This window comes from Malus domestica, chromosome 15 (genome assembly GCF_042453785.1).
Source record: "Malus domestica chromosome 15, GDT2T_hap1".
Classification (NCBI taxonomy): Eukaryota; Viridiplantae; Streptophyta; class Magnoliopsida; order Rosales; family Rosaceae; genus Malus; species Malus domestica.
In genome coordinates this window covers 12,676,462-12,703,763 of record NC_091675.1, presented here as the reverse complement: position 1 = coordinate 12,703,763, position 27,302 = coordinate 12,676,462, and the positions used below count along the sequence as shown (strand labels likewise).

Below are 27,302 nucleotides of genomic sequence, written 5' to 3'. Positions count from 1 at the left end.
GCCATCGCTTTGCGCCATTCAAAGTGTTTATTTGCCTAACTAAAACAGGTAGGCTCAACCAAAGCATCAGAAAAAGTAGTAACAAAAACATATTTGGGATTAGGTTTGCGAACACCAACTTTGCTGCGAGTGACCATGGAGTGAGACGGATCACTTACCTCGGGAGTAGATGAAACAGATGCAGCGGGGGCAACAGGGGGTAGGGTTGCTCTAGGGGCTGACGGAGATGTAGGAGAGAGGGGGAGTGTAGTGTCGAGGGAAGGACTAGGAGGGAGAATAGTAGGGGCGGTGGGGGATAAAGGAGAAGTAGAGGTGTGCGGCGGGAAACGGGTAAGGCAAGAGGGCCTACGAGTATAAACTTGAAGAGGACGTGGGGTAGGGGATGATGGTAGGGTTGAGGGATGGGAAGAGGAATGCTGCGGGATGGAGGGCGTGGGGGCAATAGGAGATCGTGAGGGTCCGATGGTGAGGACTGGATCCGCAGACGAGGAAAGCGATGAAGGCGATGTAACAATGGACTCTCGATATGGAAAGGTGTGCTCATCAAACACGACATGGTGAGACAGAAAGACACGACCGGTAGCGGGATCTAAGCAGCGATAACCAAGATGGTTTAAAGAATAACCCAAGAAAACACAGCGTTTGGAACAAAATTGCAGTTTGTGAGTATTATATGGACGTAAATAAGGAAAATAGGCACACCCAAAAACTTTTAAAAAATGATATTGAGGAGGTTTTTGAAACAGTTTTTCAAACGGGGAGATATGGTTTAAAAGGCGAGTGGGCAAACGGTTAATAATATAATTGGAAGTATGAAAAGATTCGGTCCAATAGGGAGTAGATAGACCGGATTGAGCTAAGAGAGTAAGGCCAGTTTCAACGATATGGCGATGTTTACGTTCCGCCACACCATTTTGTTCAGGATGATGAGGGCAGTTAAGACGATGTAAGATGCCATGGTGATTTAAGAATGTTCAAAAATTATGATTAACAAATTCACCTCCACCATCCGTTTGGAAGGCTTTAATCTTAACACTGAACATATTTTCAATGAGGTTTTTAAAAGTGACGAAAGTAGAGAAAACATCAGACTTTAATCGTAGTGGATACAACCAAGTATAACGAGAATAATCGTCCACAAAAATCACATAATACTTATAACCAGAAATGGATAGAGAGGGAGACATCCAAACATCACAGTGAATTAATTCTAAAGGGGAAGACGCCATGGAGGAAGATAGAGAAAAAGGCAATTTATGACTTTTACCTAAAGGACAGAATTGACAAAACTTACTAGAAATTGAGCCTTTAATTGGCAATTTATTGGCAGACACTAAATGTTGTAAAATAGAAAAAGAAACATGACCTAGCCTAGAGTGCCACAAGGCATCTGAGACACGTTCACCAACATAAGCAAAAACACCAGGAGTTTGATGAGAGGATTGAGAAGGATAGAGACCATTGTTACTCGGGCCTTGGAAAAGGATCTTCCCCGTCCGTGAATCCTGCACATGATAAAAACGAGGATGGATAGTGAAGAAACAGTCATTATCAGCAGCAAAACGATTTAAAGAGATGATATTAGTGGAAGCATGAGGGCAGTAGAGAGTATTGGGTAATCGAAAAGAAGCTAGTTTACTGTGAAGAAACGAATCACCAATTTTGGAGATGTGCAAACCTGAACCACCATGAACACCACGAATGTGATCAGTTCCATGATACTCACGAGGATTAGAAAGCTGACCCACATCATTGGTCATGTGGGAATTGGCACCAGAGTCGAAGAGCCATGGTTGAGCAGGCGAGGCAGGAGGAGCAGGAGGTACAACACGGGACTGAGGTGCAGCCGCATAAGCCTGAAGACGAGACGAAGGAACCCTGCCTTCATATGACATGTTGAGACGATTGTAGCAATCAATAGCGGAGTGACCATAACGCTGACAAATCTGGCACTGAATACGGCCAGATGGGGAGAACGCAGGTGCAGGAGAAAAGCTACCGGAAGCAGGAGCAGAGTCGATGATGCCATTGGAGGAAGCAGGCTGTCCACGGGATGAGGGTGCTGGCGAAGAAGACTGGGAAAAATTACCATTGTAACCACGAGCGTAGCCGCCACCACGGCCACCCTGAAACGAGCCGCCACGGCCGCGAGATGGACCACGGCCACCTCGCACAGCAGCAAACGCAGAAGTGCCGACGTCAGAGGGAAGAGATAAAGCAGTGTGACGGTGTTCTGCGCTAAGGATGAGAGATTCCAAGGCAGTGTAAGTGATGGGAGTATCACGGGCTTGTGCAGAAGCAACGGTGGTCTCAAACTGAGGACCAACCTTACTCATAATAATGGCAACCAAGTCTGACTCAGAAACTAGGTCTCCAGAGAGGGCAAGGTTGTATGCAAGAACATTTACCTTGTCGAGATAGTCGGCAATAGAGAGATCGCCACGGGAGGTATTCATCAATTCTGTCCGCATTTGAATAATACGGTTCTGAGAGGTAGAGGCATAGCGTTCCTGAAGAGACGACCAAGATGAGGCCGAATCAGTTTTGTTGACAATAGTAGCAAGGACCTTGGGAGTAAGAGAACTAGTAATCCAAGAGAGGATCATCTGATTAGTTTGGATCCAGTCAAGATACGACGGATTAACGGTGTCGGTAATGGTACCTTTGTCATCAGGAAGAAAAGCAGAAGGGCATTTATGTTCACCAGTAACAAAGGAGAGAAGATTGCGGCTGCGCAACAAGGGAAGAAATTGAGCACGCCAGGGGATAATTGTTGCGATCGAGCTTTATGGTAAGAAAATTCGTAACAGAGGGAGCAGCAGCAAAGGTAGAAGAAGAGGACGCCATTCTGGGAAGAGAACGTAGAAGAAAAAAAAATTAAACGATGAACCGTTGTCGTAAGACGCTGGCTCGTGATACCATGAAAGATATTATTTCTGAAACTCAACTCAATGAATCGAGTGAGGCAATTGTTATTGATATATATAGCAGTACAAAGTAGACGTGTAGTAGAATACAGGAATTACAAGCAGTATCGAAAACAAACTACAAAACCAACTAGAACTAGGCTGCTGCTCAATTAGCTGTATAGGAGTAGGAATGAACATCCTGAGCGGAGAAGGATAGAACATCCTTGTTCTTGTGGGAGACTGGTTTATCACTTTCCTGATGGCATTCGAGTTTGATGCCTTGACATCCTTATTGTTGCTTTGAACAAAATTAAGCATTTCACCCTTTTCTTTGTCCATTTTCTCCTTTTTCATCCTAACCTTCTCACTTACACAGATGGAGATTAATTCATTGACATCCCATTTCTCACGTAAAGCATTGTAAGACACTTTGAGTTGAGTATATATATCAGGGAGTGAATTCATAATAACATGCACAAGGAAAGTTTTAGATATGGGTACCTCTAGTGTTTTTAGTTTTCCAGCAACATAAATCATTTTCAGAATATACTTGTACACACTCTCAACACCATCATACCTCATGGTTGTCTATAAATTCATAAGGTTCCCAGTTTCATTCTTGTCTGACTCATTGTACTTTTCTTCCATGGATTTCAAGAAGTCAAATGCATTTGATGTCTTTGGAAAACCACCACGCACCACTTCGGTCATTGATCTCTTAATAATCATCAAGCAAATTCTGTTGGACTTTTCCCATTTCTCATGCTTGGATATCTGGCTTGCTCTGCTTCATTCAATGGGCACCAAGCACTATCTCCAAATCTTGCTTCCACTTTTTGTAATTAACTCTAGTTAGGGGTTCTACCATATTCAAGCTCATGGAATTAGGGTTCATAACTGAATACACAACATGCACAAAACTTTAATCTATATGCCCCAATACGTTATGTCACAAGTCTTTACATTTTCGAATCGAAGAGAACTCGTGAACCTTTTTGTTAATCATAATACTATCATAGTTTTGTTTGAATTTCTATAACTATATCAACATGCCTTTGTGGTTAGTAAACATGGTTGGATTCTAACAAGAACGTATAAAATATTATGCCACTTGAAAACCAAAAAAATATGAATGATAATTTTCTATAGATAACTATCGGTCATGTTTCCAATATTCAATGCAAGTACTGGTGTTCCAGTCCTTTGTACAACATATGAGCAAGAAGAGCTTTAACTAATACATGCCCATAATTTTTTTTTTTTTTTATGGACTGGAACCAGTCTGTATTCTGCAAAAGAAAGAAGATAATTTCTTGTGCTTTCCACATAGGGTTAAAAGATATGTGAAAGACTTTGATACCAAATGTAATACATTTAATAGCAAATAAGCAAATCACAAATACAATTAACCACTAACCTTGTGAAGCCATTGCAGCAGAAAAACTAGAGCTCTTCTACACTCAACACTACTATATGCAATTAACAAACAATCGGGCTTGTTCTCTCTGTGTTGCATAATCAGTGTGAATGCAGGGACCTCTATTATATATCCTTAGTGGTGGTATTTGATTAGGTTACTTCCCATCATGTAATCCTAATCAAAATGTACAAACCAATATCCTTATCACCACAAACCAAAGTTATCATATCAGAATAGTTAAACCTATTCATACCAGGATTACTTTCAGCTTTATTTTCGATCAAAAACATTCCCTGATAGCATTACATTACTTTCAACTTTATTTTCAATAAAAAAACATTCCCTGATAGCATTACAAGTCTAGTCTATCCCAATCTCTTTTAGCTTCAATCTTTTAAGCACGTGATAAATTAAATGTGAAGCTCTAATTAGATTAAGATCCATTCTTCGTATCTCTTTTAATTTCAACACCAAGAACATACAAAGCCTTTCCAAGGTCTTTCATTTCAAAGTTTTCTTGCAACAATTTCTTGGTTTCATCCAATAAGCTAGCTGTGTTCGTTGCAAGTAGTATGTCATCCACATAAAGGACCAATATTATGAAGCTATTCCCATTGATCCTCAAGTATATGCAGTTATCAGAAAGATTCTCAACAAAGCCATTCTCTTTAACAACTCTATGAAACTTGAGATACCATTGTCTTGATGCTTGTTTTAACCCAACTGAATTTTCATTCCCTTCTTCTATGAATCCCTCTAGTTGCTTCATGTAGATGCATTCTTCAAAGTCACCATTTAAGAATGTCATCTTGATGTCCATTTGGTGTAAGATTAGAGCAAAATGTGCAATGATAGCCATAACTCTAAATGCATCTTTTGTTGAAACATGATTGAAGGCCTCTTTATAATCCACTCACTCTCTCTAAGTAAACCCTTTAGCTATAAGTCTCGCTTTGTGCCTCTCTATGTTTCCCTTCGAATCTCTTTTGGTCTTGAATACCCATTTGCAGCCTATCAGCTTCAAGTTTTCTGTTTTCTCTACAAGCTCCCAGACTTCGTTATTTTCCATCGATCCCAATTCACTTTCCATTGTTTCTATCCATTTGGTAGCATTTATACTTGAGACTGTTTCTTTCACTTTCCATTGCTTCTAACCATTTGGTAGCATTTATACTTGCGTCTGCTTCTTTAAAAGTTTTGGGATCATCAAATTCTAACAAATCAATGTTGTTGGCTACTGCTTCAGTCATGTACTTAAAATTTTCTAAAACGGTTAATCTCCTTACCCTAATTGATTTCCTCATGACCATTGGTTGATTTTCAACTATGCCACCCTCTTGCCCTTGCTATGTTTGCATGTCTAGTGCTTTGGTGTCCATAAGCTCATTGACACCATTGATATTAACATCATTATCAATCGGTGGTATGGCTCCCACATTATTTCCTTGCTCAGAATTCACGTTCCCTTCAACTTCATTTGTATCATCATGCATGTGCCTTGGAAATTCAATTACCTCTGTGTCATCATGCATGTACCTTGGAAATTCAATTGCCATTATTGATGAGAGAAGAAATCTTTGCATGTTCTATAGTAGTGCCAGTGTCTCTTTCCTCTTCAAACACAAAATCATTATCATTTGACCCAGACTCATCATCCAGGTTGTGCTCCATAAATATTGCTTTCTAGTCTTAATAATTTTAGGACCTTGATTGCTAGAACGGTAGAATCTAAACCCTTTTGATCTCTCGGCATAACCAATGAAGTAACAACTAATTGTCTTGGGATCAAGTTTAACACTACTGGGGTTGTCAATTTTGGCTTCTGCTTTACATCCCCAGACGTGTAAATGATTCAAGCTCGGTCTCATTCCAGTCCATAATTCAAATGGCGTGTTTTCTACTGCTTTTGAAGGAACTCTATTCAACAAATAATTTTCAGTTTTTAATGCGTCTCCCCATAAATATTTAGGCAAGTGAACCCTATAAATCATGCTTCTTACCATATCCATTAGGGTTCTATTCCTTCTCTTTACGACCACATTTTGTTCGGATGTGCCTGGGGTGGTGTATTGACCCACTACTCCATTGTCTTGTAAAACCAAGGCAAATGGTCCTGGATGCTTGCCATTTTGTGTATATCTGCCATAATATTCTCAACCTCTATCAGACCTTACGATTTTAATTTTCTTTTCCAACTAATTTTCAACTTCAGTTTTATAAATTTGAAACACCTCCAAGGCTTTTTGACAAGCCCCGATCCTGATGTCCTCGGGACATCGGGATGATCACGTGCTAGCCGACACCCAAAGGGTGACAAAAGCCATTTAATTTAAGCAAAAGCTGAGAAATATGCTAAAACAGGCAATAGGGACTAATAACACAATACTAAAGTTCAACTGCTAATTAATAAATATTAAGATAACACCATAAGTTCAGAGCATACGTCTAATACATAGTACAAGCGGAATTTAAGATAGAGAAGTGCTATTACAATAGGTGCCAAAACAGAGAAGATATAGCACGAAATCACTGGTAGGGAAATTCCTCATAGCTCAGATCGTATTCCTCGTTATAAGGTCTTGAAGGGAACAAACGTGAGTGGACCAAGTTGATATATATATATATATATATATATATATATATATAATAAAACAATTATCAATATATTAACCCTCAGGTTTTATGAAAACACATATATAATGATAAACATAGGTTTTCCGAAACCTAGTATGTTGTGCAATGTCTCAAATCATAACTTTTATATATAATAATCACTAGTGAATTGTCCGATAACCCCTAGGCCCCATGCCAGCTCCCCATCTCTAAGCAGACAGTCAGAGGAAAATTACCCCCAGGCCCCATGTCGGCTTCCCGTCCATGTGCTAAATAGCCAGAGGAAACACACTCCAGACCCTATGCCAACACCAAACCGTCGCCCGGGAAGGTCCAAAATCTATCCCTACGTCCCGTAACAGAAAAGACCACTAGGTCAGTACAAAACCATTGAGCATATATATATTGAAAACAACTTCATAGTATAAAGTCATCCATCATCTATACTATAAAGAGGTGTTCTAAACATGTTTCGAATATCATATCGTCATCCATCAAATATTCTATAAGAACACGGGTTATAGGAAAAATAGTAATAATTCAAAATAGCCTCAATAAGCATGTTATCTCAAAGCATCTCATAGAACATAATTGTTAAATCATGCTTTACCATGTATGCGTTTCTATTATCAAAACATATATTTTTAGAAGGGATCCAGGTTTGGGAACAAGGTGGATAAGACTTTTTCAGAAGGATATGCTAGTCGTTAGTGCCAAAGTTGTTGTTGTTGTTGAACTAAGCTTGAAGTGGCTTGAAAAACCTTGGGAACTTGAATATGCTTGGAAATGTAGTAGAGACCATTTAAGAAAAATCCTTCAACAATCGTCTTCTTGGTGACTAGATCTTGAAAAATAACATTTTTTAGAGAGAAAATAGCAAGACATTTTAATGAGTTTGTGATCTTGCCAATAGATAAAAGTTGAAAGGGGAATGATGGAACATAAAGAGCCTTTGACTCGACATCACTTGAGATCAAATGTGTTTTCCCTTTTCCTACAACCATAGCACCGTTGCCATTGGCAACTGACACTTGAGATGAAGTTGAAAGTTTTTCAAAATTATGCAAGTTTATAGACCTGTTAGTCATATAATCAGTGGCTCCATAATCTATACTCCAATAATCATGCACATACCAACTTTGAAAGCAGTTGAGAAGGAGTGTAAGATACTTGGGATGTCTCGTTGTACCATACCTTCATTTTCAGCCAGGAAGCCATCAAACTGTCCTAATAGGGCAATTTGGTTGTTGTCACACTGATATGTTGGTCTTTCACTATCTCCATGACCTTGTTTCTTGTGAAGGAACATAGCAAATTCGTTGATCAGTGTGGCCAGATTAGTGGTAAACTTCAGTGGTCCCTCGGAAGAAGTTGTGCCAACATGATTTTCCTTGTAAGAAAGGTTGTGTGAGCCCTTAGAGAATCCCTTGTTGTCCCTAAGAAACTTTGGCTTTAGCTCTGAATAAAGAATCCAACATCGGTCTCTTGAATGCCCACCAGCATCATAATGGCTACATTTTAAGCCATATTTCCTTCCTTTGTAGCCTCTTTCCTCACCAAGTTTGTGGTTAGAAAAATAAGCCCTAACTTCACGTATATTTGCCTTTACTTTCAAGGTCATGACCTTCCTGCAAACTTCTTCTCTTTGAATCAATGCACCCAAACTTAAGAAAGAAGGCAGGTCGGGATTCATGAGAATATGGCTTCGAAGATCTTCAAATTCAAGACTTAGGCTTGCTAGAAGTTGGAATATTTTGTCTTCCTCAACTCTCTTAGTTAACACAGCAGCGTCGATGGTGTGTGGCCGATACACATTCAACTCGTTCCACATGGTGGTCAACTTTCCAAGGTGTTGCACAAATGACTTTCCTTCCTGTTGCAAGTCAATAATATCCTTCTTCAATTGAAATACATGAGCCGCATTATTTTGATTTTCGTACATTTCTTTGAGATTTTTCCAAAGAGTCATGGAGGATTCAGCATAGCTGAAAATTTTTGCAATCTTACGATCCATGGAGTTGAGTAACCACGACATGACCAACTGGTCTTTGCATAGCCAAGCATCATAATTTGGTGAGGTAATCTCGGGCATTGGGATAACACCATTGACATAACCAAGCTTTGATCATCCTCCCAGAACAAGAGTAACTGCCTTCTACCAGGGAAGGTAGTTATACTCATTTAGTAAGACATAACTAAGGTGTTGATTTGGGTTGATATCAACATCTGAACGAGGTGATGATGGAGCAACATAGGAGCTGTCACCTTCTAAATTCACTGAGCTCTCTTCAGCCATGTTTGAAGAAAAAGAAGAAGCTCACAAAACTATGAAGAAAATATACAAAGATAGGCCGGTTACGATCACTGTTCTGATACCATATTGTATTTTGTAAGTTGTATATTCATCATAAAGAGAAGTACAAGAGACCTAACCAATATATATGTGTGAAGAGTAGGAACAAGACCTCATATCCCTCCTTGATTTACTCTTAAAGCTAACAAACAAATTAAAAATCAACAAGATACACATCCCTTGAATTAAGGGGATTGACAACAAGAGACTAACTATTGGTGATACCAATGCAAAAGATGGCAGAAAACAGCCATTCTACACGGTACATCAAAACATCACCCTAAGACTAGGTTAGCAACTTGTACAGTGGATATACAACCTAACCCTAGTTGACATACTTCTTCCAATAATGTGTATAATGCTAGCAGAAAAAAATGGCAGTGGAGGTTGTCCAGAGAAATATATTGGCGCTAATACTGGATGATATTCATATGGAGGTTGATATAGGAGGACCTCAATTTTGGTAGATTTTAGATGTTGTTATCTTGTAAAATGTTAGACAACTTCATTCGCTTAATATTACCTAGTTAAACTCATTCTATTTTCTCTTCAGATATTGTTTCTAATCTTAATACCTCACCCAATTCGTGAATTTGAGTTTAAGGTTTTTTTTTTCTTTCTTTTTTTCAATTTGCTTCTCAACTAATGCAGTTTAAGGTTTTTTTTAATTATAGATCGATACAATTAGTATGTGAGTGGGCAGGAACCCAGATGTAAGTCATGTGAAAAAAAAAATTCAATTCTTTTTAAATAAATTTGGTATAGGGCACGATTACACAGACGTGCCCAATCAGTTGAGAAGGCCGTCAGACTTGTCAGAATGAAGGCATAAATAAGGCTCTATTGTGCTTTGCCTTAATAATACAAACAACTATATTGTGCCCTTCGACTAAAGGACACACTCGTAAAAGGCACACATAGAATTATTGTTGTTGCACTGTTGCTGTTTTTCTATGAGCACATATGTTAGTGCTCTTCGGCCTCAAAGGGCACAAATAATTTAGTCCCTAGTGCCCATATTTTTTGTAGTGCCTAGTGCTAATGTGCTATGCATATATATGCAACCGGAGAACTTGTCTAACGACCAATTTCAGCAATCTTGGTCCAAGATTTCAGAGATCTGTCATCGTTGTCAATTTCATACAATGCAAAGTGAGTTATGGGGAAGGTCAAGCTAGTAATGCTCTCGTCGAGAATATTAACAATTTCTCCAGCTTTTTTCCTTTCTTCTTCCATCAACTTCCCGTAGAGGAGACTCAAATATGGCATAGAACCTGCATCAAATATTTCAGACACGCAGATTACATACGTACATTCCCGTCAACACTTCAAGAAATTAAGTTACTGTAAACAACAACTTACTGTTGTAGAAACTGAAATGGTAGCTCCAACGTTGGGCATTTTCAAATAACTAAGAAAAGAAGGTGTAATGATAAGTGAGTCTATTCAAGCTCAAACCAAAACGAGAAATATGAAAAGGAAACAAAACCGAACAAAACAAAACATCAAGAAAATGAATACGTATTAACAAGGGATCGACAAAATATATACCTTTCGATCCATCAATAGTGAAACACACTGGTGATAGTAATTCTTAGTAATCACCCGATCAACTTTAGCAACGATGTCATCCATAGGAGCAAATCTAAACTTGTTAAGGGCATCATCACGACTCATCATCTCGATAGATCCCAAGATGGGGATGTGAGGTTCGATCTCTGACCCACCAAACTCTGCCTGGAGGCCCTCCATCAGCTTCTTGGTTCTACGGGAAACATCAGCTGGTGGAATGGCCCAAACCGAATATGAGTACAACCTCCGGCAGCTTTCCCTCTTCCCGTCTACCACCACCATCGCATCTTCATCTTTATCTGAGCAAGTATTCTCTATGCTCTTAAGCTTGTGGCTGCGTCCCACGACCGAAACTATGCTATTCATATAAACAACAATATTATTATCTACTATTTCAATGGGAGTATGCTTAAGCTTTTTGGTACAAAGATTAAAGAAAACTACGTGCCCATCACTGTCAACCATAAGACACTCATCGCCCCACAACGCCACAGGACTAGTCCTACGTATCTATCATCTGTGCCCTCAATAGTAAAGTGTTTTGTCCAAGCACCCTTAAAGTCATCATCCATCACCCACATTTCATAAGGTTCAGGATATCGACGATCGTTCACACCAAGGGCAAAAAAAGCAACTGATTCATTCCAAACAGTAAGCTTCATATAAAGGTGATCAGACCGGTTTAACGGTTAGAGCTCAGATGGAAAGGGTATACCGTGAAATACCTCACGACTTGTATCGAAAGAAATTATCAATCCCCCATTCGCACGGAATCGATGCTCAACTGCGTCAAATGGAAATAATTCCTTATCTTGCTCTTATCCCAGCCAATAACACATTCCCTTGAAGGGCATCTGGAAATACTCAGGCCAAAACAAAGTAGTTTCGGTTTCTAAAGAATCTGTGTTGAGCACTTCCCAAAAATCACAACCCGTGGTGTATACTACTGCTTTGTGCCGACTAAGAAATCTCCAGCAGTCTTCATCTACCTCTTGAAAATAAGTAGTAAAGGTCACAACTTTACACTCATTAGACACGTGATCATAGCCAAATCAATTATGAAAACCAGTTTCCATATGTTCTTGCCCATCGTGATCATCCGGCTGGTCCAAGGGCCACATTGGAAGGCATGGCTCATTGGGAATACGATTGAATTCCCCAATTCCGGGATTGCATAAAACTAGGCTACTGTCACTAGATAGTAAAACAATGCCATTGCAGTGGCCTAGGATACCAAATGGTTGTTCCGGGACTCCGATCTTTTGAATAAAAGATTGAGGAATAATGATGTCCTGGACACCAACAAGAGAGCAGCTATTGCTATGCTCGTCATCAGTATTATCGTCGTCTTTGCAAAACCCAAGAATTGATAATACTTCTAGAGTCTCATCCTTCTTAGTGGTGCTGTTACACTTGGGGTTCTCCTCCTCCTCCTCCTCCTCCTCATGTTGCCGCTGCACTACTAATCGCGCCAAAAAGACATGGAGAGTGGTGAGATTGTTGTTTGCAGAGTTGGAGAGGTGCTTTGACACGAAACCCGGATTGTTGATGAGAGCAAACCATCATTTAGAGACACATTTGAATCGCATCAGAGTTGAGGGGCAGAGTTAGCAGGATTTTCACCAACATATCTTGTCCCATTTTCATTTTGTTGCTGCAACACTACTAGCGCTCTCCCTTACACAACAAATTATAAAACTTTTTAATTAAGATTTCTAAGAAGAAAAAAAATCATATACAGGACACCGATTAAGATTTTAGATCAAAACTCTGATTAATTTTTGGAAGCAAGGTTCAATTATACATGGGGTTATGCGTGTATATATATATATATATATATATATATATATATATATATATATATATATATATAATCATCATTGAAACTGATTTAGATTATTAATTAAAGATTTAATTAATTGTTGTAGAAATTACCAGAGATGAAAGAGACTCCCGCAGGAGAAGGATTCGATGGAGGCCGTGCCGGCCAGCCTTCTGTTCTGCTTTATGACTGTGAATGGTACAGTGCAAGGTCGCACACAAAGTTTGCATCTTAAAAAACGCCTTAATTTTGTAAAATTATAGACCAAGTGTGAGAGTTGCATTATTCAAACCCACAACCTCCAACTGTGATGGAACATTGTTTTAGGTTGGATGGATATGACCAAGTGTGAGACTTGTGTTATTCAACCCCATAACCTTACAGTTGGGCTGGCTCGATATCATTCATTATTTGTGGGCGTCATGTTTTTTGATTTTAGCCCAGGTTCATTTTATTTTGTCACGTCATGTCCACATGGCGAATGTGAATTAGACAGGACTTCATTTTAGCCCAAGTCATATTGTGAATATACGTTATTCGAAAAATGTGGAATATTTGCATTCTTTATGGAATAGATATGAATCATGTCCATTTTAGTGTATAGAGATATGAATACATTGTATCTCTATTTCTTTTTCTGCATTTGGTGGAAGGTATATATGCATCTTATCTGTCAGCTATGCTTTCTATTAAGAATTTAAGATTGTCTTATTACACGATTACACTCATACTATACTAGTATTATTAACGATATTATTTAAAGTATACTATGGTAAGACTAGCCTAGTCCCTAAGATATAAATCATTAAATCACTTGCTTTAATCACATATGTTGTTTCCCTCAATAGAAAGTTAGAAAAAAAGACCCAACACTATTGACTAACATTTGCTTTATTCACATGTGTTGTTTCCCCTCAATAGAAAGTTAGATAAAAGATCCAAAACCATAAGCATTTGTTTAATATTTTATTTCTTCAATTTTAAACCTATTGAGTACATTGCTACCCCCAATTTACATTCCATATTAGATTGATGAGTAAGCTAACTTTTAGGTTAGAGTATTTTTTTTTTCATCTATTTTTCCCATTTGTGAGGAACGCATGGAAATCACACAATATTAATACCATTTTTTTTCTTCATATTTGTTGCAGTCGTATCAGATTAGGAATATGATTATGTAAATCCTAGTATATCTAGGAGTATCTTGTAGTTACCATTAGGAGTTGATCACCTATTAAGAGATATATGTCTATATGACTAACAACGTTTTGGTGTACCCTCTGTTTAGGGACATGTCGAACTTGAACAAGCTTGATTTCATCCATGTACCCTCTGGCTCGCTCTGGCAAATTGTTTCAATCACTAGAAAGACATCTTTTTGCCTAAAGCAAGACACAGCTGGCAGCATTTATGTTTCCAAGACTTTAAGTCTGTGAATGAGTACAACTCTGAAGTTTGTAGAATCCGATCACTACTTAAGTTATGTAACGAGGACTTAGCCAAACATGATCTCTTGGAGAATACCTATTTAACCTTCAATACCACCAATATTGTCCTGCAGCAACAATATAGGGCATAAAAGTTCACTAAAATTTCAGATTTGATATATGTTCTACTTCTTGCTAAAAAGAAGAACCAGTTCTTAATGAAAAATCATCAAGCTAGACTTACCGGCTTGAACGTCGCGCCTGAAGCGCACACAACAACTTTGAACAACCAAAACAGACGAAGATCCCGTCGTGGCCGTGGCAAGTGGCGACAAGCTCCACCACGAGCCCAAGGTCCACTGACCAGAGGCCCATCCAAGGAAGGAAACTTGATCCAAAAGCGCCAACCCTTTCCCTGAAGGCCCCAAATTTCAAGAACACGGGAAAAGCTACCGTTCAATCGGATTCCACTGAATTGGACATGTGCTATCCCTGTGGATCAAGGGATCATTGGTCATGTGTATGCTGAGCTACCCCTGAGGCCATTGCCAAGTATGATTCACGTCGTGAGTCCAACTTTGTGCATGGAGCAATCCCGAAAGCTGCTACTATAACTCTAGAGGTTTCAGATTTTCAGGAAGCATCCGCTCCTATGGAAGAATAAATTTTAGACATATTTTAGGGTATTTTAACCCCTAGTGGTCGAACCCATTAGGAGTGGCCGAACCTCCCTCCCTATTTTTTTTTTAAGGTTTATGGTTTAATTTTCGAAATTTTGTTTCTAAGTATTTGGAATTATTTGTTTGGTTTTGGTTTGTTTTGAACTTTGGATATTATTTTATGGATATTATTTCTCAAATTGATTAATTGAATGAATGGAATTATATTTATTCATGTGACCGATTCAATTAATTTATTTCTAGGTAAAACTAGTAGGGAAGTTAGTTGTCTGGCTGATAGTGCAACCGCGCACACCATATTGCGTGAGAAACACTATTTCACTAACTTCGTACCTAAGAATGCACCTCTGACAACCCTCTCAGACCCATCCAACTTGATAAAAGGATACAGAAAGGCCCGTATAATGTTGTCTAATGGTACTGAATTAATCATTAAAGAGGCACTTTATTCTCCACGTTCCAGAAGAATGCTGCTGAGTTTTAGAGATATTCGAGATAACCAATATCATGTTGAAACCACCGAAGAGAATGGTTCTGAATTTCTTTGTATCACTTCTTACGAATATGGCCGAAAGCATATTCATGAGAAGCTGGAACGTCTCCCCGAGTGGGTTGTACATAACAACCATTCGAGCTGTAGAGACACACCATGTGGCCGACCCTAGTCCTGGGTTCTAGGACTCTCTCTTGCTTTGGCATGAACGAATGGGATACCCCATATGAGATATGATGCGCCGTATCCTCAAAACATCTCATGGGCATCACTTGAAACCTTATCTCGACCATCCGTTTTTCAAAGCATGTTCTATGAGGAAGTTGAACATTCAACCCACATTTACAAAGATTATTTACGACCCCCCTAAATTTCTTCAAAGGATTCAAGGGGATACTTGTGGACCTGTCCAACCAACGTGCAGACCATTAAGATACTTTATGGTGTTGGTTGGTGCATCGACATGATGGTCACATGTCTGCTTATTGTCCACACGTAACGCTGCATTTGCGAAACTCCTAGCATAAATTATTAAGCTAAGGGCTCACCACCCTGATTATCCAATCAAGTCGATCCGACTGGATAATGCTGGAGAGTTTACATCACAGACCTTTGACGATTATTGCATGTCTGTTGGGATTGAAGTTGAACATCTTGTACCCCATATTCATACCTAAAACAGCTTGGCAGAAGCTTTCATAAAGCGTCTTCAAATGATAGCTCGGACTTTGGTTATGAGAACCAATTTGCCGATATCTGCCTGGGCTACGCAATATTGCACGCATCTATGTTGGTCCACCTGAGGCCCACCGCTACCCAACCTCATTCACCGTTACGATTGGTTACTAGATACGAGCCTGACGTCTCACATTTACGTGTGTTTGGGTGCGCAATTTATGTACTAAAATGGGTCTTCAGAGAAAAATGAGAATCTATGTCGGTTATGATTTGCCATCCATTATACGTTACTTATAGCCCTTGACAGAAGATCTCTTTACCACATGCTTTAGTGATTGTCACTTCGATGAGACAGTCTTCCCATCGTTAGGGGGAGATAAGATCACTAACGTTCCTGTAGAACACTGTGAATTATCGTGGTTTACTCCCACTATGTCTCATTTAGATCCCCGCACGCCTCAGTCTGAAACTGAAGTGAGATGCATTCTAGATCTTCAGAGCATTGCTCAAACCATGTTGGATGCTTTTACTGATCTAGCGAAGGTGATGAGATCACATATACCCGCTGCAAACGTACTTGCAAGGATGGACGTATCGATCGTATGCCGTAACACTATTGTGGAAGGCCAATCCGTCCCTGAGGGTGGGGTGGCCTCACCTCCCACATGGCAAGGTACACTGGCGGCTAGCCAATCACCTGCTCCTACCCTATAGCGTGGCAGGCCTCTTGGTTTAAAGGATTCACATTCTCGAAAGAGGAAATCGGCACAAACTAGTGAACCTAGTCTGAATCTGACCAATTACATACGTACATTCCCGTCAACACTTTAAGAAATTAAATTACTGTAAACAACAACTTACTGTTGTAGAAACCGAAATGGTAGCTCCAATGTTGGGCATTTTCAAATAACTAAGAAAATAAGGTGTAATGATAAATGAGTCTATTCAAGCTCAAACCAAAACGAGAAAGATGAAAAGGAAACAAAACATCAAGAAAATGAATATGTATTAACAAGGGATCGACAAAATATATACCTTTCGATCTATCAATAGTGAAACACACTAGTGATAGTAATTCTTAGTAATCACCCGATCAACTTTAGCAACGATGTCATCCATAGAAGCAAATCTAAACTTGTTAAGGACATCCTCACGACTCATCATCTGGATAGATCCCAAGATGGGGATGTGAGGTTCGATCTCCGGGCCACCAAATTTAGGAGTATTCTAGGTAAAAAGATCAACCATAATCCTCACGGCTTGAAGAGTTGGTTTTACATAGAATATGAGAAAAGTAAACATGATTAAGCATGATCTAAAAGCGTTAGCCTATATAATTGCCCAATTAACGGGTTAATCAAGATGGCATATTTAAAGAGAAAGTCTAATTTAAAGCCCCAATATTATAACCGCTTTAATGCATTAGTTTCTGGTTTGCAAACAAAATTGAAATTGAGATTAGAAGAAATCATTAAGAATGGTATTAACATGATCAATGAGGGGTTGTATATTGAAATACCCAATCAAAAATGCCAACAACTACATGTAGTATATTTTCTTTTTGCTTCTACATGTCTTAGAACTTGTTATGGTGATAACTCATAATCGTGTTTATATATCTTTGCTTTAGGTATATAATTGTCTTGGTATCTTTATCCATAGCTATCTATCTTATAGGTAATTAGATGAATATGTTAAGTAAATATTTTTCATAGATATAGACTATACAATTCAACAAAAAAAGAAGTGTTTTAAACATCAATATCATAGGTAAATAATTTGTATATAATTAGGAATTCTTCAATTTAATTCCATATTTACCATAAAGGGAAAAATAGTCATAATACTAAGTGGGTTTGTTATTGATTTATATTCATGACATTCAGGTCGAATGAAGGTTCCTCACGTGAGCAGCCTTGGCTTGATTGGAAATTAATTTATTATTTAGACGGGGGAAGGTGGCATGTGTAATGGTCGTGATGGAGTACTTGAAAAATGTATATATGTGATTTGTTGGTGACTTCTTGAAATGGAAACAAAACAATAATCTGTGTTAGTTTCAAAATTCTCACATCATGTGTTGGTTTCAAATTTCTCACAGCATGTCTACACATGCATGCAGTTTCTGTTGCCTATAAATTGAAAACTTGATAGTGATATGTAACAAGTTATATACTGAATTTCAGACTTGTATTGATTTTCATTTGTAGTGGGAGTAGGAATGTTAATTAAGTTTTTAACAATTTCGCATTTGTTTCGATGGTTTCATTTTAACCCCTCCACCACCTCCACCTCCACCCCATAGGTACTATAAATACATGCAACTTTGTCTTCAAAACATCAGGTAGAATTAGAAATGGAGTCAAAGTTAGTGCAAGTCATATTTTTCTTCTTGTTTGTCACAGTTTCATCCGCTTACACACCATTCCAATACTTTATGCATGTTCAGTTCTGGCCAGCTGCTGAATGCCAAGCTACAGGGGGGGTGAATAAATGCCACATCATGCAACCATCTCATCTTCAGTTCACTATTCATGGTCTCTGGGCTTCGAATAAATCATCCTCTTCATCCCTTGACTGCAAAGGGGATGCCTTTAATGTGAATGGGGTAATTATTCACAAATTAACTCTCATAGTTAATATGCATGTGTGTCCCTACGTGTGTGTGTGTATGTATATATGTATCATTATATATCTCCCTGCATGTGTACCGTGTATGTACGTGTATTCTTAACTAGTTTTCTTCTTATGTTTTAATTAAATAATATATGTAGATGGATGATGCACTGAAAAAGGAGCTACTCAGTTCGTGGTGGGATTGGAGAAAAGGGAAGCCTGTCGAATTCTGGCAACGAGAGTAGGATAAGCACGGAAAGTGCTCCGACAATGTGTTCCTGAAGACCGAGTACTTCCGGAAGACCCTAGCGATGTACCATGATTTTGATATAGCTCAAATCCTGCAGAAGGATAATATTGTACCCCAACCACTTCAGCCCAAGATGTCGTTGTACAAATTGTACTCCATCGATCAGATAACAAAGGCAATTGAGTCCGAAACCGGCGGACATTCCGTCAATATCAGATGCTATCAACAATACCAGAAGAAGAGCAAGAATGAAAGTAAACCATTAATATATTTGGTCCAAGTCGCCCTCTGCTATAATAGATCTGGCAATAACAGAACTAACTGTGATCCAGGCGAAACAACCAGCTGCAACTTTAATAAATCAGAACCGAAAACTGTACCGCGTATATCCCACATAAAGCTCTGGTAACAACTGTATGATCAATATAAATAAAGTCAGCGGAATAGAATAATCACAGTACCAAAAGTAACCACTAACCTGAAGAAGACATCTCTTAGAAACTAGGGATCTTCTGCAGCTCTCCTCACACTCAATGAATGGGATCTGAGTATTCTTTAGTTTGCGTGATTGAGAGAGCGCATGGACCCCTTTTTTATACTGCATACGATGATGATTGATAAGGGCTCTTCCCATTATACAATCCTAATCAATCTAACCTTGTCACTGAGAAAACCTATCATTCACATCCATTATAAGTGTTTCAACACTATCGTGACTGTTTTAGCTGAAACCCCTATTATACAAATTCCTTATTAGCTTACAACCTTAAGTTAATTCCAATTTCTTATATCCTCACGTCTCCAAACTAAAGATGATCAAGTGTTCAGCTCTCATTAGAACTTACATTCTCCCACAAGAGTTAACGCTTGATTCAACAGTAGCTGGCCTTATGTGAAGTTATTCTTAAATGGCCAGGAGATCAGCACCAACTTGAATCACAAATACAAGTTTAGGTCATTAATTAGTATTCATGAAGAACTAAAGGGTAACATGTTCAATTCGTCGAACAATATCCCCATAATTCCATTCACAAAACTAACACATACAAGATGCAAAAAATTTGTGTAAAATGTGTCTGTAGATGTATAGTTTCTCACATCCTGCACTTGGTCCCCTTAAGAATCGATACATCAATTCATCTTAATGTTTCATAATGAAACTCTTGGTTGTTTGTCCTACTGACAATCATAATATTGTCAAAACCATTATGCATAATAAAATATACGCATACTGTCATAACTAAAGTTGTGCATCTAGAGGGAAAACTTCAAAACAACCACACAGCTTTTAAGACTTCATTAGTGGGGAAACCTTATCAATGAAGAAAACTTTATTAATACTTATTCATAAATACCAGTCATGTGAACTAGTGACTGATAACAAAACATGTTAGAGGATTTACTTGTTCCCCCTAATTAACATCATCAAAACTAGCTAACAGACCCATCTTTGCAACATGCTTCTTGAAAACCAGTACATGAACTGCTTTGTTTAAAGGATCTACAACCATAAAACTAGTCCCCTACTAATCAATCTACACCAAACCTTCTCTCGAGCAATCAAATATTTGATATCTAAATTCCATGTTGCAGATAATCTTTTGTTGTTCTTGCTGAAGAAAATAGCTGCATTATTATTGCAATAAATTTGAATTAGTCTCAAAATAGAATCCACTGCACTAAGTCCTACAATGAAAATTTTCAACCATATAGCTTGATTGACAGTTTCACAACATGAGAGATATTCAGCCACCATGGTAGAGGCTGCCACTGTTGCCTGCTTCACACTTCTTCACGAAACTGCACCACATGCCATAGTGAAAATATAACCAGAAGTAGACTCAAGGTCATCTGGACATCTAGCAAAATCTGAACCACTATACCCTTTTAACACAAGCTCATCAGTTTTCCTGTAAATAAGCATATGTTCCTTGGTTCTTTGAAGGTACCTCAATACCCTCTTGGCTACATTCATGTGAGGCACCCCTGCGTCAGATTGAAACCTTCCAAGAACACTGATACTGAAAGCAAGATCAGGTTTTGTGCACACTTGTGCATACATCAAGCTTCCAACAAGAGAGACATATGGTTTGCCTTCCATGTTTCTTCTTTCCAACTCACTCTTGGGACACTGCTCTTTGCTTAATTTGTCACCCTTTGAAATTGGCATTTCAGTAATGCCACAATAAACCATGTTGAATCTTTTTAAAACCTTGTCGATGTAACCCTTTTAAGATAACCCCAGCAATCCATGTAATATAGTTAATAGCGAAAATAAGCAAATCACAAATATAATTAACCACTAACCTTGTGTAGCCATTGCAGCAGAAAAACTAGAGCTCTTTTACACTCAACACTATTGTATGCAATTAACAAACAATGAGGCTTGTTCTATCTGTTTTGCGTAATCAGTGTGAATGCAAGGACCTATATTATATATCCTTAGTGGTGGTATTTGATTTGGTTACTTCCCATCATGTAATCCTAATAAATTTGTATAAACTAATATCCTTATCACCACAAACCAAAGTTATCATATCATAATAGTTAAACCTATTGATACCAGGATTACTTTCAGCTTTATATTAGATAAAAAAACATTCCCTAATAGCTTTACAAGTCTAGTCTATCCCAATCTCTTATGACTTCAATCCTTTAAGCACATGATAAACCAAGTGTGTAGCTTTAATTAGATTACATTCTCCCACTAGAGCCAACGCTTGTTTTCACACATGCCACCATATAAGAAATCATACTTTAGTGGCCATGAGAATAGGAACAACAAAATCCCAGTAACAGTTTCTGTCATATGCCAGCATTCATGAAGAACTAAAGGGAGTCATGTCCTTAAAACATAAACACTATTCCCTGAATCACTATCATGAAACTATCATACACATGAAACTCCAACAATACATGAAAAATTAATACAACATGCATGCTTGAATGTTTATGTAATGCACCTCGTATTATAATCCACCTTTAATAAAACTAGTAAACTCGTCTTCTTCATTGTCTCACATTGAGACCTTTAAGTTGTCTTCTGTAATAATAATTAAATATAAATTGTTTTCGAAATAACACATTAAAAAAAAGTATTGTATCATAACTATAAACTGCAAACATGGGAAACTTCTGCAACCAGCAGTTTATTACTTTATTAGGTAAGATAAACTGTAAACTTTAATGCATGTATCAAATAACTAAGGTTGAAAACAAGAACATAATGTAATCAAACCATAGGCTCCCATTAGTCCACGATATCAAGGCTCTCTAAAACCCCCATCTTCTGCATGTGTTTCTTAAAGACCACCACTAGAAATGGCTTGGTTAATGGATCAGCAATCATGGAAGATGTTTCCATGTAATCTATTTTAACCAAGCCCTCTACCACCTTCTCACGAACAACAAGGAACTTAATATCCAAATTATGGTAGCATTGGACCTTTTGTTATTCTTCGTAAAGAATATGGCTACATTGTTGTCACAATAAGTTGTATTGGCCTTGAGATCAAGTCGACTATTCTGAGACCTTTGGTAAAATTCTTCAACCAGGCTCCTTGATTAATTGCTTCACAACAGGACAAGTACTCAGCCATTATTGTTGACGATGCCACTATATCTTGTTTAACACTCCTCCAAGAGATAGCTCAACCACCAATCATGAATACATAACCAGAAGTTAACTTCAAATCATCAGGACAACCTGCAAAATCTGCATCACTATATCCTTCTAGAACCAGTTGATCATCAATTCTTTTATAGACTAACATGTGTGATTTAGTCCTCTGAAGGTACCTCAATGCTCTCTTATCTGCATTCCAATGTGCCTCATCAACGTTGGACTGAAACCTCCCCAAAACACTAATTGTAAAAGCAAGATCAGGCTTTGTACAAACTTGAGCATACATTAGGCTCCCAATTAGTGATGCATATGACTTGTCTTGCATGGCTTCTTTCTCTAAGTTATTTGTTGGACATTGTTCTTTACTCAATTTGTCTCCCTTGGATATCGGCATTTCTGTAGTTCCACACATTGACATATTGAATATCTTCAACATTTTTTCTTTTAATCCCTCATGCGACAACCCTAGTAACCCTCACTTCCTGTCCCTTTTAATCTCGATACCCAAAACATATGCAGCCTCACCCAAATCCTTCATTTCAAAATGGTTTTGCATGAAAGACTTGGTGTCATCTAAGAGACTCATGCTGCTCGTGGCCAATAAAATGACATCTACGTAGAACACCAAAATAATAAAGTTGATCCTACGAATTTTCAAGTAAATGCATGCATAAGAGGGATTCTAAAAAAAACCATGCTCCCTTATTACTCGATGAAATTTTTGTTGGTGTATTTCATTAATATATATATATATATATATATGATGTTGCGTGAGAGACTGGCTGCAATGCCATGTCTCTTGGAATTGAATATATATATATATATATATATATGGTGTTGACAGTGGGATAAAGGGCGAAAGGCTGGCAGTGATATGCCTTTTGGCTGCAGGTCGTGCCTTTGAATTGGCGTGTCTCTGAAATTAAAGAAGCATGGCTGCAGTGCCATGTCGTGTCCCTTGGATTGAAGAAGCACGGCTGCAGTTCCGTAGCACAACAAGGGATATGTCCCTTGGATCATTCAATCAGAATGTTACGCCTTTTTTGGTGAAAGACACTTATATGAAAAGGCAGCAGGCTTTCATTCATTCGGTAAGAATGAAAGGATGCTGGAAAGATCTATTTGATCTTCACACACTTTAGTTAAAGGAAGTGACTTTTCTATGCACACTTTGAACTAAGTTCAACGGGCACCATATAATCTATATATAGCCCATGTTGGCTGCATATTCCCATATACAATTCTTCAAACAATAGTTTCTTATCCTCTTTCTCTCCATCAAAATCATACAGTTTCCTTTTAGAAGATTTTAAGGGAATTTCAGTTCTTGCTAAACTAAAATTCCAAACTTTGTTGTATCCTGGAAGTGATTTGCTTTAGACCCGTTAGCAAACTCATATTAGAGTGGGGGCAAATATCACTTTAAGGAAAACGTATTAACGTGCCTCAAAGTCATTTTTCTGTCTAATTCTCAACCTTATTCTTACAATTTTAAGTACCACTGGTTGAGCCATAAATGGATTTCTTCAATAAACGTTTGCTTTAATCCATACATGGATTTCTTCAATTTACAAACTAAGTGTTCTTTCCCTTCCTCCATAAAACCCTCTGGTTGAGCCATGTATATGTCTTCTTCTAAACACCATTTAAGAAGTCTGTTTTTACATCCATTTGATGTAAAAGCAAGTCAAAATGCACCACCATTTTCATAATAACTCTGAATGCATCCTTCATCGATATCAGACTGAACGTTTCTTTATAATCAACCCCTTCTCTTTGAGTAAATCACTTTGTAACTAGCCTCGCCTTATGCCTTTCGATGCTTCATTTCGAATCTCTTTTTGTCTTAAACACCCACTTACACCCTATCGGTTTGATGCCCTGAAATGGTTCTACTAATTCCCAAACATTGTTGTTTTCCATCTAACTCAATTCATTTTTCATTGCATCAATCCACTTGTCGGAGTTGCCACTAGTCATGGCTTCCTTAAATGAATTAGGGTCTTCGAATTCTGACAAGTGTGATTCACTTTCAGCAAAATAAACAAAATCTTCTAGAGTGTTAGACTTTCTTACCCTAGTTGATTTTCTCAATGGAATAGTAGGTTGTTGCATTAATGTTTATGCTTGTTGTATGATTAGTTGTGCATGCTGCATGATTGGTTGTGCTTCATTGGTGACATCTGCATGCACTTCAATCTCATTTTGAACCTCTACATTTTGACCTTATTCATAATTATTGTGTAGTTGATCTTCATGGTTGTCATCAACATTAATATCAGTCATTTGCCTAGGAATATCAACCACGATAGTCATTTTATTATAATCTTCAATCTCTGCCCCATTCTCGATAACCGCATCTTCTCTTTCCTCGAACACGAACTTGTTTGGATTGGAAGTAAAGTCATCATTACCTTTAGTGTGTTCCAAGAAGATTGCCCTTGCAGTCTCAACGAATTTCATGCTGTAATTAGGGTAATAAAATCTTTAACTCTTGGATCTGTCTGCATAACCCACGAAGTAACAACTGATGGTCTTGGAATCTAATTTCTTACCATTAGGATTGTAGATTTTTGCCTCTGCTTGGCAACCCCAGACATGAATGTGTCTTAAACTAGGCTTTCTCCCAGCTCATAACTCGAAAGAAGTCTCTTCCACAATTTTGCTATGAACCCTATTAAGAATGTAACTCGTTATCTTCAGTATCTAGGAGTTTTACCTTGCTTATCATGCTTCGAACCATGTCAAGAAGTGTACTATTTCTTCTTTCTACCACCCATTGTCCCTATGAATGAGTTCCAAAAGTTGTTTGCTTAGTGTGGAACCTTCCTTCCTAGACTTAGTGAATTTTCCTTTGATGCACTCCACACAAATATCAAGATCATTAAAATTTAATGGAGGCAAGATTTCACTTCACTAAGAGTTCCATCCTTGGTTTTGAAATATGACAAAGCCTTTTCTGCCATAAGTTCGACGACTAAAGTGATTTTGTTTCTTTGCTCTCAATATTAAATATAACTTGATTATTCTTAAGTGAAAACTGAAACATGCCATCAACCAAAAATCCAGTACCAATATGGGAAGAATTTATAAAAAATATTGAAGCCAAACTTATTCATAGTAAAATAAAACCCTAACAAAACTAATCTTGAAATTGAAACAAGTTTCATTCTCATCAAAGGTAAATAAACGACATTTTCCAAATCTAATTGAAAACCAAAATCCAAATTAAGCCTAACTGTGCCTGGAGCCTTGACTTCAACCCTTCTCCCATTGCCAACGAATACCTTCTTTATTTGGAATTCTCCTTGTTATGAAGTCCTGTAATAAGTTCGTAACATGAACGGAAGAGCTAGAGTCAAGCCACCAAGCACTACTAGGTATATCAATCAAATTACTTTCAAAACAAGCAAAAACCTTTTTAGCTTTTTGTTTAGCAAGCCTTGCTTTATATTTAGGACAACTCCTCTTCATATGGCTGGCCTTTTTACAAAAGTAACATTTGAAAACCAAAGGTCTGTTAGGTTTAAAAACCCCCTTGGAAGACGAGCGAACATTTCTACTATGATCTTTCCTGATGGCATTCGAGTTTGATGCCTTGACATCCTTATTGCTGCTTTGAACAAAATTAAGCATTTCACCCTTTTCTTTGTCCATTTTCTCCTTTTTCATCCTAACCTTCTCACTTACACAGATGGAGATTAACTCATTGACATCCCATTTCTCACGTAAAGCATTGTAAGACACTTTGAGTTGAGTATATGTATCAGGGAGTGAATTCATAATAACATGCACAAGGAAAGTTTCAGATATGGGTACCTCTAGTGTTTTTAGTTTTCCAGTAACATTAATCATTTTCACAATATACTCATACTGTCATACACACTCTCAACACCATCATAGGAAAGCGAGAGCGTTGTCCTTATCTGTCAGAGTTGGTGATCGAGATACTGAAATTTCTTGCCGTTTCATCTGTTATTTCAACTTTCCTGATTGTTCACTGTGTAAATGCATAGCTAAAATATTGTTAATGTTGGTTTAAAGCGTTCATGTACTTGCAGATAGTATTTGATCCACTGCTTCAGTGGCTGGTACTCATGGAAACACAAGATGAGAACACCAGCGATCAATTTCAACTCCTGTGGGCAGAAACGCTTAATTGTTTAAGGAGGAGTCAGCCTCCAATAATCTTTGACTCTGCATTTCTCAAACTCCAAGCACCCATCCTTGCAAAAACTCTTGATCACCCAAACCTGTCCATTTCAAATCCAACCATCACCTTCTGGAATTCCACATATGGTGAACAAACTGAGTTGGATTACCCCCCAGACCTTACGTCATGTCTTAGAGAAGCTCTGGAGAAATGGAAGAATAAGCCCCCATAAGAGAAGCCCACCACGTCAAAGATGTCAATCTAGACCAGGATCCGCTACCGCTCCACCAAGATACAGGGTCAATGCAACCCATAACAGATGCTCAAAAAGAGTAGAACTGCAAGAGGACATGATAGGCGGTGAGCTCAAAGCAATGCCTCCATGTTCGAGTTTGAAAAGGAAAAGGTTGGAAGTAACTGAGCATCAGAAGGAAGTAAGGCGAGCACAGCAAGGAAGGGAGAGGGATTGTAGCGGTCACGGCCCGGGCATCCAGACTTTCACAAGTATGGATTTTTCGCAGGGGAACGAGGATACGCAAGACAACCAAGATATCTGGAATGCAGAGTGCATCTTGGAGCTGTTGAGAAAGGGATAGTTTGGCTGTCTCAGTACTCTCAGCTTCTACTTTGACAGTTTCCTGTGTAAAGAATGTAGAGCCCCAAATGTTTGAGCTGGCCATATGTTATGTAC

General features: G+C 38.2%; 1 protein-coding gene and 1 long non-coding RNA gene across 2 annotated transcripts; one reads left to right on the top strand and one right to left on the bottom strand.

Annotated features, from left to right (window-relative positions):
- Window positions 1-10,213: 10,213 nt before the first annotated feature.
- On the bottom strand, window positions 10,214-12,523 carry LOC103431452 (cyclic phosphodiesterase-like). Its single transcript, XM_070812622.1, has 3 exons — window positions 10,847-12,523; window positions 10,658-10,706; window positions 10,214-10,569 (listed from the first exon to the last, which is right to left on the bottom strand). Exons 1-3 carry the CDS (start codon window positions 11,330-11,332, stop codon window positions 10,373-10,375), a joined length of 732 nt encoding a protein of 243 aa, XP_070668723.1. The 5' UTR covers window positions 11,333-12,523; the 3' UTR covers window positions 10,214-10,372.
- Window positions 12,524-18,156: 5,633 nt separating this feature from the next.
- LOC139192378 (uncharacterized) lies at window positions 18,157-19,399 on the top strand. Its single transcript, XR_011576518.1, has 2 exons — window positions 18,157-18,575; window positions 18,742-19,399. It is a non-coding gene; the product is annotated as an uncharacterized lncRNA (long non-coding RNA).
- Window positions 19,400-27,302: the final 7,903 nt, after the last annotated feature.